The sequence below is a fragment of the Pteropus alecto genome, unplaced genomic scaffold (genome assembly GCF_000325575.1).
Source record: "Pteropus alecto unplaced genomic scaffold, ASM32557v1 scaffold68, whole genome shotgun sequence".
NCBI classification, from domain to species: domain Eukaryota; kingdom Metazoa; phylum Chordata; class Mammalia; order Chiroptera; family Pteropodidae; genus Pteropus; species Pteropus alecto.
In genome coordinates this window covers 5,819,461-5,839,782 of record NW_006441386.1, presented here as the reverse complement: position 1 = coordinate 5,839,782, position 20,322 = coordinate 5,819,461, and the positions used below count along the sequence as shown (strand labels likewise).

The 20,322-nt window shown below is 33.7% G+C and overlaps 1 protein-coding gene and 1 pseudogene across 11 annotated transcripts in view; both read left to right on the top strand.

Annotated features, from left to right (window-relative positions):
- The window catches only part of GTF2I (general transcription factor IIi), a 94,024-nt gene that overhangs the window by 25,281 nt on the left and 48,421 nt on the right, over positions 1–20,322 (top strand). For all 11 annotated transcript variants that reach the window (XM_006918536.2, XM_006918534.2, XM_025051550.1 and 8 more), the window contains 5 exons: positions 472–655; positions 834–862; positions 4,581–4,635; positions 5,136–5,179; positions 16,126–16,203. In XM_006918536.2, the coding sequence (XP_006918598.1) occupies positions 472–655; positions 834–862; positions 4,581–4,635; positions 5,136–5,179; positions 16,126–16,203 (390 nt within the window). The remainder of the gene's footprint in view (positions 1–471; positions 656–833; positions 863–4,580; positions 4,636–5,135; positions 5,180–16,125; positions 16,204–20,322) is intronic.
- On the top strand, positions 7,988–8,106 carry LOC112485284 (annotated as a pseudogene).

Genomic DNA, 20,322 nt, shown 5'->3' with positions numbered 1-20,322 from the left:
AGGATACAATCATTTGTGAATGTAGATTGTGTTCATCTAATAAGTTTTCAATGAGAATATTAACGAAAAATTGCCTGGTATAGTAACAGTTGGATTTGTCAGGCTTCCATGTTCTGAGGCTGAATTATGTATGAAAAGATTGTGTTATACCAGGGTGAGACCATCATGAAGAAAGAGAATAGTGCAAGAAATCAGCCATTTTTCCTTTCATGTAGGTTTTATTTTAATATAAATATCTTAACATACTTTTCATTTTGGCCCTTTGGATTCGTTGCAGGTATAGTAGCTCTTTTGCGAACATAGGAGTTAGGGCCTTATCGTATTTCAAAGTAGTTTCAAAATCAGCTATTAGAAGAAAGCATGCCATTTATTAAGCCATGATAAACTAATGATGGTTTAGTTTTTGATCTTAGCATTTAATGGTGTTTATCCTCCTTCCTCCTTACCTCACCCCTTGTTCCTCACCCCCAGGGAAAGCTTTAGGCAAATCAACAGTGGTGCCTGTTCCCTATGAGAAGATGCTACGAGATCAGTCTGCTGTGGTAGTGCAGGGGCTTCCAGAAGGAGTTGCCTTTAAACACCCTGAGAACTATGATCTTGCAACTCTGAAATGGATTTTGGAGAACAAAGCAGGGATTTCATTTATCATTAAGAGGTGAAGTACTTTCTTCTTTGACCACCAACAGTTTATTCTTATGAAATTGATTATTCAGCTTATTTTAATATACTTTAAAAATTCATGCTTACTGTAAGACTCATTTAAATTTATGCCTTATAGTAATTTTGTTTTGTATATTTATGTATAGTTTTTGTTTTGTTTTGTTTTAATGCAGACCTTTCCTGGAGCCAAAGAAGCACCTAGGTAAGTGATTGCTTTGCTTATACAATAGCCAGATGGATTCCTAAACCTATTTTGCCAAATTTAATATATTTTAATGTTTTCTTTGAGAATATGAATAAGACATTTTGGAGTGGGATATTAGGATGTTCATATAAACCAATGAAAAGTCATCGAGCTGAAAAAGTAGAGACTTGTTTTTTATTTTTAGTTCTGCTACTGGCTTTATGATGTATTTAAGGTTTTATGTTTGCAATATATAAGATCATATTCTATATTTGCTCTCATTTCCCAGAATTATGAGTATGATTTAACTTAATGTTAATTGAACAAGCATGGAATTATTGGGCACAAGATTGGGTGGAGAGGGGATAAACAACTGTACAAGTTTTAAAGCTTTTAAGTAGGTCTCATGGAAGAGATAAAAAGTCCATGAAGTCACCACAGCAAGAGCATAAAGTACACACTGCAGGAATGGTTAGAGAAAGCACTATGGTTAGAGAAGTCGTTGGAGGAAAGATTCTTTTATAGCCCAGGAAGGCTTTCATGCAAACAGGGCATTAAGATGGGCCCTTTTGAAGAATGAGGAGGATTTCAAGAGGACTTTTTCTTGGGAAATTCAGCCATTTCATTTGAAGGGAATAGTGATATTTAGAAGACTGGTACCCCTTGGAGCCGCATTTATTTGAGACTTTGAAAGTAAATAACCATTATCATTGGCAACGTAACCAACGTAAGGATGCAAGGACAATAATAGACACACCTAAACATTTTGTTTTCTGTTAAATAACCTTTGTTTTGTCCCCTCCATGATGCAAAGATTAATTTTTTAGCAGCTTTATTGAGGTTTAATTGTCATATAATTCTATGACATGCCATAGAATTCACCCGTTTTAAGTATATAATTCAGTGGTTTTTGGTAGCTGTACAATTAAAAAACTTAAAAAATTTTATATCCATTGCCACGGTCTAATTTTAGAATATTTTCGTCTTACCCGTCTGTTAATGCATGAATGTTATATAAATGAAGTAGATAGTATGTAATCTTTTGAAATTAACTTTTTTCACTCAGCATAGTTTAATTGAGGTTCATCCATGTTGTTGAGTATATTGATAGTTTTTTCCTTTTTATTGCTGAATAGTACATATTCCATTGTATAAATATACCACCGATCTATCCATTCATCAGTTGGTAGACATTTAGATTGTTTCCACTAGTGTCAATACTACTATAAGCATAATTAAATAAGTTTTTATTTGGACATAATACTTTAATTTCTCTTAGATATATATCCCTAGGAGTGGAATTGCTGTGTCATAGGGTAATTTTACATTTAACTAAGAAATTGCCAACTATTTTCCAAAGTGGATGCACCATTTTATATTCCTACTAACATCATTTGAAGGTTCAAGTTCCTCCACATCCCTGTCAGCATTTAATTGTCTTTTGGGTTTGATTTTTGCCATCTTAATGGGTGTGACATGGTATCTCATTGTGGTTTTGATTTATGTGTCCCTCATTACTAATGTTGGGTATCTTTTCATGTGCTTATTAGCTATTTATATTCTTTGGAGAAATATGTATTCAGATATTTTCCCATGTTTTAATTGGGTTATTTGTATTTTTATTATTGAGTTGGAAGAGTTTTTCATACAGTCTCGCTATGTATATTTTCTCCAGTTCTACAAGTTGTCTTTTTACTTGCTTGATAATGTCATTTGAAGAACAAAAATTTTTATTTCTTACGAAGTCCAGTTTATTCTTTATCACTGTGCTTTTGATGTCATTATTTAAGAAACTGTTGCCTAACCCAAGGTCATGAAGACTTGTTACGTTTCCTTCTATAATGTTTTAGATTTAGTTCATATATTTAGATCTACAATCAAATTTGAGTTAATATTTGTTTATGATACATGGTAAGGGTATAAATTCATCTTCCGATTGTGCCAGCACAAGTCGTTGAAAAGACTATCCTTTCCTCTGGAGTTGCTTTGGCATCTTTATAAAGGATAGTTGACCTTGACTGTTTATTTCTGGGCCTTCTACATAATGAATTAAGTGAATCGTGTGTGAATCAAGACAGTTTACCTCTTTACAATGATTGACTTTTATTTCTTAATCCTATTGCTTGGGCTATAACATCCAATACAGTATCAAATAGAAGTGAGGATGGAAGACATCACCTTGTTCTCTATATTAGCTGGAAGGCATTTAGGCATTCACCATTATGATGTTAGCTGTTGGTGTTTTATATATGTCCTTGAAAAGATTGCTTTGTGATGTTTAAGTAAAAATTCATACTTTTTCATGATCACTAATTTTTCCCCTGAAGTTTTCTAGGTTTGCATTACTCTGTCTTTTGTATTTTGTGATATCTTTTATTCTAGAAACTTGTTTTGAAACATTGGGGCCTGATGTTAATTAATGACTATTTCTATAGGGTGTTTATTAATGAGTGGTCCAAGTGGGTAGGTTTGTATGACTCGGTTTTTTTGCCATACCAACTCTCAAAGTAATTGAAATATTGTGATTGTAATGGGATTTCATTTTCCAGTTTTTAAAATTAACAGCTCTTTTGAGATATAATTTACATACAATAAACTATACATATTTTAAATGGATAATTTGGTAAGTTTTGACACATGTATACACTGAGAAAAACCACTACAGTCAAGATAGTGAACACATCTTTCACCCCCAAATTTTTTATACCCCTTAGTTAATTCTTTCCTTTGCTCCTTCCAGCCCTTGTCCTGAGGCAACCACTAATCTTGCTGTCACTGTAGATTTGTTTACATCTTCTAGATTTTTTAATATAAATGGAGTCATATAGTATATACCTTTTTTATATTTGACTTATTTTGAGACTTACCCAGGTTGTTTCATGTTTCAGTAGTTCATATATTTTTTTTTATTGCTGAGTAGTATTCCATTGTATAGATACACTACAATTTGTTTACTCATTCTGTCTATGAAAATTTGAGTGTCTGTTTCTTGGCTATTGTAAAGAAAGGACTATGAATATTTGAGTGCAAGTCTTCATGTGGACATATATTCACATTTCTCTTTGGTAAATACCTAAAGTTGAAATGGTTAGATCATATGGTAGTTATATATTTAACTTTTTAAGAAACTGCCAAATGACTTTTTACATGACTTCTGTTCCCACTAACAATGTGAGAATTGTTGTATATCTTCATCAGCATTGGAGTCAGTCTTTTCTTTTTTTTCATTCAACAAAATTTACAATGTTACATTGTACAATTCAGTGAGTCTTAGTATATGTACAAGATGTACTATTGCTGCTGTCTAATTACAGAACATTTTCATCACTCTAAAAAGAAAGTTTGTATGCATTAGCAATCATTGTTTTCTCATTCTTCAGAGCCAGATCTGCTGCTCTTAATAGAAATCTTTATCATTGTTTATACATCAGTAGTCTTAGTTTACATTACCAGAGTAATAGTATATTGCTGTATTTGCTTCACTGGTAAAAATAAGAGCTTTTTCATTAAAGAGAGGGTGTGTAAGGGGCTGAAAATTGTTAGATGAGTGTTATCTCTAGTTATTTTATAAGGGAGAACCAAGGATACTTTTATAACTAATGCAGTGCTCATTCTAGTGTGACCCAGAGCTATGAAGTCCCCCTCTCTCAGTTCATTCTATATTTAGGATCTTAGAGAATATTAGTCATATTCGAAGAATTGGAAGAACCTAAATCTAATTTTTTTTTGTACATAGGTGCTCGCGTGATGGTAACAGATGCTGAAAGGTCAATGCTATCTTCAGGTGGAAGGTAAAACATATTTCATTAGTACTAATAAACTTCCACACTTTACCAAGTTTAAGTTTTTGATTATTGAGGAGTTAGAATATTAAAAAGGCCTATATTGCACATTTTGAAGTTTAATATGCAGTCAAATTGTTTGGGGATCCTGTGAAAATGCAGTTTTTGACCTAGTTCTGTATGGTAGTTGTTCCTGGGTAAAGCCGATGTGATTGTCTAATGATCACATTGTGGATAGGAAGGCCTTATAGTAAAGTGGAATTTGAAAGTTAGTATGCTACACTAATATTTTGTTATACTTCTAAAAAAGTTTAAATTGGAATTAAAGTACTAAATTTAGTTGACAAGTCATATTTATATGAGAAATAAGAATGTAAATTTTAAACTTGAGTCAGTTATGCATTCAGCTTGGTCAGGTGAGTGATTTTATGATGAACCAGTGCATTTGAATACTATGTGAGCCGCCCTCACTAATGCATAGCTTTATCAGCGTTCCCTTTTCCTTTCAGTTGTGGCCCCATCAAAGTGAAAACTGAACCCACAGAAGATTCTGGTACGTACTAGTGCTTTTAGAATCAATTATGAAAATTAAGGGAGCCTTTTCCTCAATTTAGAAGGTTATATTCTGATTCATTACTTATCCTTTTGTTTTGATGAGAAAAGGACAAATTCATTCCAATGGTGATATTATTTGTTAATGCCGTCTTATTATTATATGAAACCCAAAATGATAATTTGCTTGATAAATGGTAGCTGGAAGTTTGTTGCTAATTACATATTTGTATTAAGTTTATTAATAATTTTTTCCAGTTGTACAGGAATAGTAGTATAAAATGTCAGCTAGTTCTATAGTGCTTTTTACAAAAATCACAGCAGTGGTATTCAGAGAGCAGTAAGTACCTTCTTACTCTCCTTTTCCCTTTGCACTCCCATTTTCTACTCTCCAAGGAAACTGTTTTTAGCTCTAAACTTTTTTTGTTATTTAATTCCTTATTTTTAAATGTTATGTTTATACTGATATTTCATACAGATTTTTTGGATAGCTTTATTGAGATATAATTTATGTGCCACAGAATTTTACCTGTCTTAAGTATATAATTCAATAATATTTTAAGTAAATATACAGAGCTTTACAGTTGTTACCACAATCTGATTTTATAACATTTCCGTCACTCCAAATAGAAGCTTGGTTCCATTTGCAGGCACTCCTTATACCCCCTCCCCAACTAATTCAAGTTTCATAGGCATATAAGAAGAATCATAACATTACATGATGTTTTGCATTTTGCTTCTTTTACTCTGCATGTTTTGAGGCCCATCTTCAAAAAAGTGAAGCATATTTAAGTAGTTCATACCTGAGTGTTAGTCCACTGTACAGATATATTACCTTCTATTTACTGGTAGACATATAAGTTGTTTGTACTTTTTGGTTGTTTTGAATACCACTGCTGTGAACAGCCACATATGTGTCTTTGTGTAGAAATATGTCTCTGTTTCTCTTGAATAGGTAACCTAGGAGTGAATTGCTGGTTCTATGGAAACTCTATGCTTAACTTTTGAGTTACTGATAAACTGTTTTCCCAAGTGGTTACACTATTTCATTTTCTTAGCAGCAGTGTATGAGAGTTTCAGTTTCTCCATATCTGGGCCAGCACTTGTTATTGTCTTTTTTGATTATAGCTATCCTAGTGGGTAGGTGTTTGTTTCCTTTTGCTTTTAAATAGACTTTCTATTTTTAGAGCAGTTTTAGTCACAGCAAAATTGGACAGAAATTACAGAATGTTCCCAATATACCTTCTGTCCCCACACATGCACAGCCTCCACTGCTATTAACATCCTACATCAGAGGGTACATTTAGTCAAATTAATGAATCTACCTTGACACATGATCACCCAAATTCCATAGTTTAGGGTCAGTCATGTATATTCTGTGGGTTTTGACAAATGCACTATTACAGTATCCTTTTTGTAGTTCATGTTCCTAAAAATTTTCTGTGCTCTGCCTATTCATTTTCCCTAATACTCAGAAAAGCAAAAGCTTTTGTAAATATAATTTTGTAAATACAATTTTCTCTTTTTTTAATTGGGTTGTTTATTTTCTTTTTGAGTTATATGAGTTCTTTATATATTCTTGGTACAAGTCTTTTATCAGAAATAAGGTTTTGTAAATATAATTTTTACTCTATGGCTTGTTTTTTCGTTTTCTTAATGGTGTATGTTGAAGCCTAAAAAAAGTTAATTTCAATGCAGTCGAGTTTTCCAGTTTTTCCCCTTGTTTGTGCTTTTAGTGTTAAATTAGAAAAACTGCCCACCTAAGGTCATAAAGATTTTTACACTTACGTTTTCTTCTTGAGTTTTATAGTGTTAGCTCTTATTGGTTAGATCTAAGATCTATTTTGAGTCAATTTTGTGCATGTTGTGAAGTAAAGGTCTAATTAATCATTTTGCATGTGGATATACTGTTGTCCCAGCACTATTTGTTGAAAAGATATCTTTTCTCCATTGGATTGTCTTAGCACCTTTGTCAGAGGTCACTTGACCAAGTTTACTTCTGCACTTTAATTTCTGTTCCCTTGAACTCTAATGCCTACTTCTATGCCAGTACCATGTTGTATTTCATGTAGTTTTAAGGTTATATTTAACATACGGAAAATGAAGATGTCATTATTTTACTTTCAGTCCCCCCCCCCCACTTTTACTATAAATTGATTTTTACTGTTCAAGTTATTTGAGATCTAAGTGTGATCTTGAAAATTTTACTTAATGTTTGCTTTCTTGCCATGTTTCATTTTTAGGGCACAGAATTTTTTGCTTATTTAAAGCACACAGCTATTCCTGACTTGATTACAATTTTATTGTTATAATTGTTATTCTGGTTGCATGATAAAAGAATGAAAGCAACTTCATCTTTTAAAAATAATATATAGTTTTAAAAGATCATTGAATTATTACTAGGAATATATTTTATAATTAGCCTTAGCGGTTGGCAAAGAAAAACGTATTTACAGTATTTTCATAGTAAAGAAATGTGTAAACTTAATAACCTGAGCATAGGCTATAAGTGGGGTCTTAAAATTTCAATTGCATTAAATGCAGGTTCATATCATTGTAAAATAATGACATCTCCAGTTTAACCTCTTGCAGAGGTTGGGAGTCAGTTGATAATTGTTACATCTGAATTCTGTTGCAGAGCCTATCATTGTGGGGCTTTTACTATGCTCTCAAATTAGTTAAAAATTTATCTTATGCAGTGAATTTTAGATTTAGGATTCATCTAGGAATACAGCGATGGTTTTATTAGAAAATCTCTTAACTCACTTTCTTATATTATTGAACTAATGAGAAATAATATCTGGATAGATGCTACAGCCATGCTGCCCTGAATGTGCTCGATCTTGTCAGGTCTCAGAAGCTAAACAGGGTCGGGCCTGGTTAGTACTTGGATGGGAGACTGCCTAGGAATACCAGATGCTGTAGGCGTTTTTTTAAAAAAAAATCTGGATAGATGATGAAAAGGCAGCAGAAATCCTTAACATGATTGGTTGGAATATTACATATAATTGTAAATGCCAACCTAGTGAACTACTAGAAGCACTCCTCATAAGACAAAGTAGCACATTTACCCCTGTTTCATACCAGTGTTCTAGATGTACAAACCAGTACAAATATGAGGTGTAAGTAATTAGAAAATAAAGGGCACCAGCAACTTTTACAGGAGAGTCAATGAGGCTACTACTGAAAACAAAACATTTATAATCTGATTTTTACTTTAAGAAGTGTTAAAAATTCCAGATGTAATGAAAGTTTAGATTAAAAGGACATGAAAAAAGTTAATAATCCTTTGAATGCTTTCTAAGCAATAAATTTGACTAGGGAAAAATCTAAAAATTTAATGTGACAAAATCAGCCAAAATGTGTCAAAGGGTACGTAAGACAGGGAATATCTGTAAGACAAATGACAAAGAGTTGTTTTGTCTGACTTACAAAGAGCTAATCCAAAATATAAATGACCAGATATTCAAGAAACAAGAGAAAATGTTCAGTCTAATTAAAGAAATGGAGGTAAAAATTCCAAGAAAGATAGTTTTACACCCAGGAGATTGGCAAACATTAAATTCTACTCATACTCGCTCTCAGTAAAAGGTATGGAGAAATAGCAAATTTAGAAGTTCTCGATGTGTGTATAAGTTGTTGCTCTCTTATGGATGATACCTTGACATTTTTTATCATTTTAAGATGCATATGTTCTTTGATCCATTGCTGCCTTGCAAAAATGGCATTTAACATACAGCTTCATCAGTGGAATTCCTGTTGCCGTTAAACACAGTAAGATAAGTGTTATCTATTGATAAGTATCTGTAAGACAGACTACTAGTTAGTTGGAGAAAAGCAAGATGTCAAAGAGATGAATAGTGTAATACTTAAAATTTTTACTTTAAAATGTTCCATTTTGAAATTATTGCAAATAGAAAACCTGCACATATAGTGTAAGGAACTTTTTCCTGTACCATTTGACAATAAGTTGCCAATATTATACCCTATCATTCTTTTAACTGCTTCAGAGTAATTCTTACAAACAAGGATATACGAACAATAATACAAACAATATGATCATCAAAATAAGGAAAATAATTCTTATCTAATTCTCAAACCCTTTTCAGAATTTCAAAAAAATTGCCAATTTTTTCATTAATGGCTTCTTTACAGTAGTTTTTGTCTTTCCTTTGACCTTGACACTTTTGAATAAAGTGTGATATTTCCTCATGATTAGATTTATATAATTTGTGTGTGTGTGTGTGTGTGTTTTGCAAAAATGTCAGATGTGTTTTGTATTCTTTAATATTGTCAGTTGGCAGTTGATTTCCATTTACGCCTTTACTGATGATATCTTATTTATGGGATTGGTTAGTTTTCCTAGGCTTCTCCACTGTGAATTTACTTTTCCTTTGTAATAAATACATTCATGGGAGTTTCTCTGAGACAGTGGAAATATGTACCACTCCTGATCAGACTTTGAATTAAAGTCAGTTCATTTATATGAGAGTACACCCATGTATTTCTGTTTTATTCAGTGCATCACAATACATTATTATCATTATTTTGATTTGCCAATAGTTCTTGCTTTGGCCGTTGGAGCCACTTCAGGTTGTCCTCTGGGTCCTTTTCTGGTCCTTGGGTCATTGAAAATATCACCATTATTTTTATAGAACTTTTTATTTTTTACTTTCTTGCAAAACAGGGTGGTCAAGTTTCATCTTTCCTATTCAGCTCTAGAATCAGCCATTCTAACAAGAAGCCCTGGTTCCTTTTTGAGGAGAGTGGTATAAAGAAATCAGTATCTTGGTGCTAGATGTGCTTATTGCGGTTGGAATGGCTCTGCTTCTGAGTGGACAAAGCTAGGGAATCTCTGTGTGTGGATGTTTACATACAGATAAATATATATATGAATACATACATACATTTACATCTATTTTTTTAATGCTTTTATCAGCCTGTTAACACTCCAAGGTTTCTTCCTCCTCCCTTTTCTGTATAATTCTATTCTGTCACAGAACCATGGCAACTGAATATTCTTAGTATATTTATTTCATTTAACTCATGTCCTGTTGTTCAGCCCACATCTCATTGCCACCCTCCGTACTTTGCTTACACTCTGATACTCCTTGTTGGGCTATAACCACTCATGCTTGCCCCCTGAGTCTCCCAAAGTCTTCACACAATTTTCCCTGCCCTCTCATATAAATCTTCTTTTGCCACCCTGCTCTAGGCCATGGAACCTCCCTGATGCACCTACCTTGCTCAGCACCATATAATGGTTTTTGGAATGAATTGTTGGGGAAAGGGGAAGGGCTGTGTTAATTCTGTGTGTGAATCAATGACAACTTTTATGAATGTTATAGATCCATTAGTTTTTTGATGATCTGCAAGAAAGATAGTGTTGAATTGTCTTTTCTGAGAAAAAAGTGTTTGAATCTATTACCCTGTTTTTCAGAAGATGTTTCTTTTTTCTTTATTAATGCCACAGTAAATCTTATTTTTCTGTTTAGTTTTTAGTCGATTGTGCCAAAATCATTTCACAAAATATCTCCCCTTTATTCATATATTCATCTCCTGCGTATTTTGCATCTAAAAATAAACATGCTGAAACAAGAAAAATATTTTATTGAATTCTTTAACCATTTTTATGTGTGGCTAGAAGAGTATGCATCGCTATCTTAGAGATTTCTCTTTTCTGCTTTACACTTTGTATCTTTTTTCCCCTGGCTTTTTTGAAATGTAACAGACAATTAACTATTCATATTTACATTGTACAATTCAATGAATTTATTTTTCCCAATTATAGTTGGCATACAATAATATATTAGTTTCAATTGTACAGCATAGTTGGTGATTAGAGATCTATATGAGTCACAAAGTGATCACCCCACTAAATCTAGTACCCCTCTTCCTCCTTACATATTTATTCCAACATTGTTAACTGTTTTCCTTATGCTACACTTTATATCTCCATGCCTATTTTGTAACTATCCATTTGTACTTCTTAATCCCTTGGTTCTTTTTTTTTTTACCGTCCCTCCCATCTCCCTCCCATCTAGTAGCCCTCAAAATGTTCTCTGTTTCTATGAGTTTGTTTCCATTTTGTTATTGATTTTGTTCCACATGTAGTGAAATCATGTGGTATTTGTCTTTATCTGACTGACTTCATTCAGCTCACTACCCTCTAGGTCCTTCAAAGCAATATCTTATTTCATCCCCTTCCTTTTAGTCTGTGTATGTCTTTTAATCTGAAGTGAGTCTCTTGTAGACAGCAAATGTAGGGGTCTTGTTTTCTTATCCATTCATCCATTCTGTTTTTTGGTTGAAGCACTTAATTCTTTTCCACTTGAGGTACTTGTTGATAGGAATGTAGTTGTTACCATTGTTTATTCCTGTTTTTCATATTTTTTCTTCTTAAAGAAGTCCCTACAACATTTTGAGTAACACTGACTTGGTGTTGATAAATTCCTTGAGCATATTTTTGCCTGAGAAGCTCTTTATTTGTCCTTTAACTCTAAATGAAAGCTTTGCTGGATAAAGTATTCTTGGTTGTAGATACTGGGTTTTCATCACATCAGATATTTTGTGCCAAGGCCTTCTGTCCTGAATAGTTTCTTTTGAGAAATCAGCTGCCAGTCTTATGGGTGCTCTCTTGTAGGTAATTAACTGCTTTTCTCTTCCTACTTTTAAAATTCTCTTTGTATTTAACATTTGGCATTTTAATTATAATGTGTCTTGGTGTGGGCATCTTCGGGTTCATCTTGTTTGGGACTCTGAGCTTCGTGGTGGTGTATGTCTATTTCCTTCACCAGATTAGGGAAGTTTTTCATCATTATTTCTTCAAATAGCTTTTCAGCTTCTTGTTCTCCCTCTTCTTCTTCAGGTACCCCTATGACATGAAGGTTTTTACCATTTAATTTTGTCCCGTAGGCCCCTTAAATTATTATTATATTCTTGGTTACTTTTTTCTTGCTTTTCTGGTTGGGTGTCCTTGGCTTCCTCATCCTCTGTACCAGTGGTTAGATCCTCTTCATTTACTCTGTTGATTCCCTCTAATATACTCTTCATCTCAGGTAGTATATTCTTCATTTCTGACTGGTTCTCTTATAATTTCCATTTCCATTTTATGTTTTTTTATTTTTTCGTTGAAGTTCTCACTGAGTTCATCTATACTTCTCCTAAGTTCATTGAGCATCTTCATAACCAGTGTTTTGAACTCTGTATCTGTTAGATTGCTTGACTCCATTATTCCTGGATCTCTTTTCTGTTCTCTTATATGGTTTCTGCTTCTCTGTCTTCCTGTTTTGGCTGCCTTTCCATGTCTGTTTCTGTGTACTAAGCAAAGCTCCCAAGTCTCCCAGTCTCATTAGCATGGCTTTAGTAGTAGGCATCCAGTGACACAGTCCTGAGAGAGGTTCAGCTGCAGGCCAAGTTTAGCCTCAGCCTGTGCCCTCCTGGGGACACCTGTTAAGAATCAGCAAGCAATTCACAGATCATGTGATTATAGTTGTCTCAAGGCCATACCGGAAACCGAGGCCAGCTGCCACCAGTGGGGGTCTTGGAGGTGCTCAGCAAGGAGCACGGGACTCAGCCGAGGATACAACCGAACATGGCTTAGGTGCGGCCGCGAGATGGGTGAGGTGGGTTTTTAAGGAATCCTGTGAAGAGTGACCTCTGTTATCTAGTTTGATGAGTCTCAGTTATGGCAGCGCCTGTGTTCCCATACTGGGAGCGGGGAGGGCTCAACGGATACTGCCAGCACTTCTGCCTGGGAGAAAGCCTCGCCTCTGACCCTTGTGCTCAGAGCAAGCAGATCTGTCACTGCGAAAGTCCAGTTGTGGACAGGGCCGCTTTAATAGGTGTCTTCAGCTGCCGACTGCTGCTTCTACAGCCTCTATCCCACTCAGCTGCTCTGGACTGGGTAGCCTCCAGTTCCCCGCCACCCCCCGCCTCCTGCCTCCTCCTGTTTCATGGTGATTTTTTATTTCTCTCCCTAGTTATAGGGCTTCTGTTCATCTAGACCCCAGGCAACTCTGCTTGCTGTTCGCTCTGTGTTTCTGTCACAACTTTGATTTGGTGACAAGAGGGGATGAACAAAGCCTCTTATCTATGCCATTTTTCTATACTGTGTATCTTTACATTCAGTTTATCTTGAAATTTCTTTTTAATATATCCTTTTCATTTGATTTTTTATATTTCTTGGTATAACAGTCATCGTCCAGTCAGGAGAAAAATGTCATACCAGTTATTTGGAGAAAATTTAATGTAAAGATTAAATAGTTGTATTTATTAACTTTGTAATAAAAATCATGTAACAACTCAAGGAATTGGCTGACACCCCTAGAGCTTTTATTCTGACTTGTAAGGTGGTCCTGGTGTCTGAGGGGACATGTCGAAACTGGTTCTGGTAGCATTGGAAAAATTTAAAGTAGGTCCAGTTGTTCCTGTGGAAAGGGTGTGCTTTTGCTAGTTTGGAATAGTGTACCAAGCCCTGAGTGACCCTGATTGGAGCAGTATACAGACAAGCCAAAAGGAAGGCGCAGATACCTTTTCTCTCCTCTAGCCTCCCTGCTGTGTTCTTTTGTGGCAAAAAAACCTCCAAGCAGCCAACTGGTATTCAGTCCAAACTTCAGCAGCCTAAGAGGTTGGGCCTGGAACTGGGACAACAGCTTTCTGATGGCACAGGCTACCGCTTCAGTTACTCCGTATCCAAACACACCCTTTTCCACATACTTGGACTTCCAAACGCCAAAACAACTGTTCTCGTCTTTGATGCAGCTTTCCTTCCTACACAGTCATTCATTTTTTACTCTTACCCAAAATACAATGTTTCAGTAGTCATTGATTTACGGTCCAGTTGTAGCGAGATTCTCAGAGAGTCGAGACACCGAGGCTATAAGCAAGAAGCAGTCGTTCGTTGATGCCAGTGCCCGCTCAAAGGATTCTTATCCAAAGGCTGAGCCCTACTTGTAACATGGTGGCAGTTTTATACAATCTTGTACTTCCTCATTCCTACACATATAAGGAAGGAAAACATAAGGAGAACATCGACTGCCGAACTATAAGGAAACCGGCTTAATCGTTTAAGCGGTTTTTGGACTGCCGTGTCAGCCGGAGAGTCCTGGGTAAAGGATGTGCAGTCAGGAACTAACTTGTTCGAGCAGGAAATGGTCAGGCAGGGTCAGGCTGCCACACAGTCATGACTATAGTAATTACTCCTCATATTCACTCCCAACCTATTTGAATATTCTTATTTAAAGGCTAAATGGTAAATGAAATGCCAACAAAAACTTCTGTAAATATAATGTGAAGGAGAAGTGAGAACAGTTAATATATCTAAATATATAATATTTACAGAAGCACTTATACCAAGGAAGATAATATGCAGTGTCCACATTTCTGCAACTTATCATAAGATTTTATAACCTTCCTTAAATCATTACCCATTATATTATATCCTTTGCTTTTAGCCAAGACCTTAGCCAGTCAGGTTTTTAACCTAATTAAAGTGACCTAAATCTTCACTCCTGAAGGATCTGAATCCCCAGTAGATCTGCCTGTTTTGTTTGCTTTGTTTTTCTATTAACTTTCACCGATGAACGTGGTTATACTAAAGAGACAGCCCACAGAATCCCACGGCTTCCAGACGTGTTCCCTGCCACCATCTTGTGACAGCAAACCAATTTCTCATAGGTAATTGTAGCCCATAGAATAACCGCCTTCTTTGCTTGTCGCTTTAGGGATAAATACATCCAGCTAACTCTCTTTTCGAGCTATTTCTTCAATTCAATTTAAAATATTCTTAAATGTTCTCTACAAAGCTTCTCAAATCACATAGCATCAACTCAGTATTAAGTTCATCACAGAACTGGTATGATTGTGGTTGAATATCTTAGTCTGAAATGTGTACAGATACTCATTGGTTGTTCATTTCTTAAACTTGTCAGAGTATTATCAACAACTGCGATCATACCATGAAATCAGGATTTTATTTTTGAAAATCCCTGCTGTCAGATGCCAGTAGACAGCTCAGCAAGGGATATTTATTTTTGAACAATTTATGGGGAATATATCTTTAATAAGAATTTATTAGATAAGATTTTTTTTCTTTCCTAAAACTTTTAATTGACGTATAATACAGTATGATGCAAGTATAAGTATATAGCTTATATGTAAATAAATAAATAATATACACACCTCTGTAACCTAATACTCATATCAAGAGACCGAACGTAGCACCCCAAGAAGGCCCTCTCCTCTCCCTGTCTCATTACTCTTCTCCCAAAGTCAGTCACTTTCTGGAGTATTTTTTAATCAGAGTTATGTACATTTTGTTTTCTTCTGCTTTATTGAGATATAATTGATATTACTTGTGTTTTAATAACAAAGATTTTCCTGTTTTGACCTTCCTATATGTGGAATTATACAACATGTGCTCTTTTATATCCAGCCACAAAGGTCCACTTAAATTACCTGTCCTAATTGTGGGCAAAGGTTTCCGCAGAAAAGTGCGCTTTGTACCTTTGTTAACAAAGGAATTTTTTAGGAGGAACAAAACCAATATATCTCATATAAAATGGGTAAAAATGATGCCATCTTTACTCTGGAATATTGAGTCATTAAAGTTGATATTTGCAAATGATTTTTAATGGTTGATAGAAGTATTTTTAATAGTGAATGAACATAGAGTGTGACTAATTTTTTTCAATTCCAAAGAAAGAACTTGTCAGAGAAAAAAATTAGCAGCAAATAATTCCAGAATATTACTTAGTGGTAAAACTTTGTCTAGGTTGGCTTTTTGGTGGTTTTTATCTTCCTGCTACCTAGCATAGTTGTGTCCTTTCGTAGTCTTTAAAATATATACACATTACGCTGCATTATTAGGGGGTTAAAAGGGATTTCCCTGTACCATTTAACTGAATGCCCTGAAATATAATCATATAATTTTATTTGCTTTTACAGGTATTTCCTTGGAAATGGCAGCTGTGACAGTAAAGGAAGAATCAGAAGATCCTGATTACTATCAATATAACATTCAAGGTATTATTATCTAATATAATTTTTTTCAAATGTTATTAGTGATTAAAATTAAAATTTATGAATTGCCTGGGTTCCTTAAGTACTTTTCGTTGATTGTTTTTTGATTGGCATGTGTAGTTATAATTTATCACTAGAATGAAATAGATTTAAAAAATAGGACAATACAGTAAATTCAAACAATTACAGGGGTAATGTAAAATAGCCATTAATTTTCTTGAGGACAAGCAAAAGTGGCCCAATTTAGAATTCAATTCCAGTTTCTTATGTTATTTGCAAGGCATGAGAGGTCTTCTGAATCTTTAATGGCTCTATTTTTGCAGCAGCAATAACTGTAAACATTGTCATTATCTTACAAAAATCTATAAAAAGTGAGACATTAATAAGTTGTAGTTATTTTTTATTTTGTTACATATCTTTTTGCTTGATGATGATGAAGAAGGAATCAGGTTATAATTTCACAATGCAATTTGCTTTTATACATCAATGGGTTTTAGTTTAGAAAAATGTTTTCCATATTTAATAGTAATTTTTATACATGCATAAAGTACATTAAAACTTTTAAATTATAAAATCTGATTAGTTTTATGTTTATTCCTATAAAACCATCTTTATTGCAATCAAGATAATGAAATGTCCATAACCTCCAAGTTTCCTTTTGTCTCTTTGTCATTCACTGCCCATCACTGATCTATTTTCTGTCATTTTAGATTAGTTTCCATTTTTTAGAAATTTGTATAAATGGAATCATCATAAAGTATGTACTGTTTTCTTGGGGTGGGGTGCTGTGACCTGCTTCATTTCACATAATTGTTTTGAAATTCATCCATAATGTTGTATATATCAGTAGCTAATTCCATTTTATTGCTGAGCATTATTCCATTTTATGGCTATACTACAATTTATCTCTTTTGTCTATTGGTGGATCTTTTGGTTGTTTCCAGTTTGGGGCTATTAAAAATAAATTCTGTCAACCTTTGTGGGTAAATTTTTGTGTGGAACAATGTCTTCATTTCTCCTGAGTAGATTCGTAGAAATGGAATAGCTGGGACGTATGGTAGGTATTTAACTTCTTAAGAAACTGCCAAACTGTCTTCCACAGTACTTGTACTATTTTATATTTCCTTCAGCAGTGTACAGTAGTTTTAGTTGTTCCACTTCCTTGTCAACACTTGTATGGTCAGTCTTATTCTTTTTAGCTACTTTAGTAGGTGCCTTATGATACTGCATTTTGGTTTTAATATATTTGCCTTATAGGTTTAGTTTATATAAAAAGATAATCCTTTATCAGTTCTGGAACATTATAAAAACATTATGAATAAATTTATTTTGGTTTGTAATCATACACATATCTGTATACATATATTAAACCGTTTCATAGTGAATTTCATGACTTTTATCTGTCAGTTTTGAATATTGCTTATGACATTAGGAATTGCATGGCTACAAGCCTGAGATAATTCTGAGGATTTTTAGTTAATACATTAATATTTTGGAAAATATTTAGACTTCATAGCAGTTGTTGCTACCTTACTAACATAAGTGCATAAATTTAATAAATACTATTTAATAAAATATATATTTTTAATAGAGGTTATGTTTAATTTTTAAAATAAAAAGTTTGTCTTTGGTGTTATCTTTTAGTGTTGCTGTTATCAACCATGATATTAGAAGTTTTTTTTGCCCCCTTTTGAAATTGGGAATATGAGTGATTTTAAGGTGATGCCTTTGTAATAAAGAGTTGGAAATAAATTTAGTGAGGAGAAAGATTGCCTGAAGTGATAATTTTCTAAGTTCAGTTGAAGAAGATGAGAGCTAGACAACTAGTTTTTTATCTCACAGGCTGAGAGATACAGTCCATGCAGTTTGGACGCTTTTTGTTATAATTGCATCTTGACAATTCTTTGTATATTCTGAATAAGAGTCCTTTATGGTGTGTTATTTGCAAATAGTTCAGTTTAATGAAGTCGAATTTATGGATGATTTTTCCTTATATGGATTGCGCTTAAGTATCGTAGCTAAGAAATCTTGGCCTGACCTAGTGTCACAGATTTTCTTCTATGTTTCATAAAAATTTTTTATGGTTTTACAGTTAGATCTGTGATTGATGTAGGCCTTGTTTTTATATAGTGTGCAAGATAGTGAGTTCAGACTTATGCATATCGAGTTTTCCTGACACCATCTGTTGAAAAGACTGTTCTTTTTCCATTGTATTACCTTTACATCTATCAGTTTCTTGAGTATATTGTTACATTGATCTTGGTCAAAATTTCATTGTCTTGAGTACTTTATATTATAGTAAGTCTTAAAATCAAATTGTGAGAGTCCTCCAAAATTGTTTTTCTTAAATATTATTTTGCCTATTTTAGCTCCTTTTTCATATAAATTTTAAAAATCAGTTTGTTGATTGGTTTAAAAAAATATCAGTGGTGGTGGTCGTGCTGAATCTATTGCTTGGGTTGAATATCTTAATATTAAATCTTCTGATTCATGAGCATGTTGTGTTTGTGTGTGTTTATCTTATCTTTTCTATTCAGTTCTTCCTTGATTTCTTTTATCAGTATTTGGTTTTCAGCATACAGATGTTGTACATACTTTGTAAGATTTATATCTTAAGTAGTTAATGTTTTCTGGTGTTACCATAAATGGTACTATTCTTTTACATTTCAGCTCCCAACTATTTATTGCTAATGTATAGAACTACATACAATAGATTTATATGTGCTGACCTCATGTCTTGTAACCTAATTAAAATTCACTTATTCTACCAACTTTTTGTTTAAATCTTTGGGATTTTCTAACGTGCATAAATTTAATAAATTCCTTTCTTTTTCTTGTGTTAATTGCACTGGCTCGGATCATCTAGTGTTATGTTGAATAAGTAGTGAGAGCAGACATCCTTACCTTGTTCACAGTTTAAGAAGGAAATCTTTCAGTATGATAGCTGTGAGTTTTTTGTTGATGCCCTTAATCAGTTTGAGAAAGTTTCCTTGTTTCAATTTGTGAAGAGTTTGTGTTATGATTGGGCGTTAAAATTTGTGAAAGGTCTTTCTGCATCTATCCAGGTGATTATATTGTTTTTCTTGTTTAGTCTGTTCAAATGGTAATTGACATTAATTTTCAAATGTTAACCTGCCAAGTATTCCTGGAATAATAAACACTAGTTAGTTATGAAGTATAATTCTTTTTATACATCATTGAATATTCTTAACAGATGTTATTTTTTAATTTTAAAATTTATTTTAATAGTTATAGGACTGTTCTGTTCTTGATTTGGCAGATTCTTTTAAGGAATTTGTCTACTCATAAGTTTCCTTTTTAAAAAAATGTTTGCAAGTTCTATCATGATGTCTTTCTCATTTCCAATTTTGTAATTTGTGTCTCTTTCCTTTTTTTCCTTCGTTGGTCTAGCTCAGGGTTTGTCAAGCTTGGCAATATTGACATTTAGATCAACCAGTTTATTGTTGTGGGCATCTGATATATGCTGTGCATTGTGGAATGTTTAGTAGCCTCCATGAACTCTAACCAGTAGAGATATAAGTAGCATCTTTCTAGATGTGACACTCAAAACTGTCTCTAGACATTGCCATATCCTTTGGGGGACATATCATTCCCAGTAGAGAACCATTGGTCCAGCTCTAGAGTTTTCTCAAAATTTTTTTTGCCCTCAAAGATCTAGCGTTTACATTCAGTGGTTTGCTCTTAATGTTTCTTTTTTTCCTGCTTGCTTTAATTTTAATTTTTTTAATGTTTCTTAAGATAGAAGCTTAAATCACTGATTCGAGATCGTTTCCAATACAAGCACTTAATGCCATAAACTTCCCTCTTAGGCATTAGCTACCCCATAATCTTTAATTTGTATTTATTTTCATTCAGTTCAAAACATTTTTAGTTTCCCTTGTGATTTCCTCTTTGTCCTGTGGTTTATGTAGTAGTGTGTAGTTTTAATTTTCACGTACTTGTGGACTTTACAGATAACTTTCTGTTACTGATTTTCAGTTTATTTTCATTATGTTTAGAGAACATTCTTTGCATAATTTCAGTTATTTTAACTTTGTTAAGCTTGGTAGGTAGAGTGGTACATGTCTCCTATATCCTTACTATTACTTTTGTCTGCTTGTT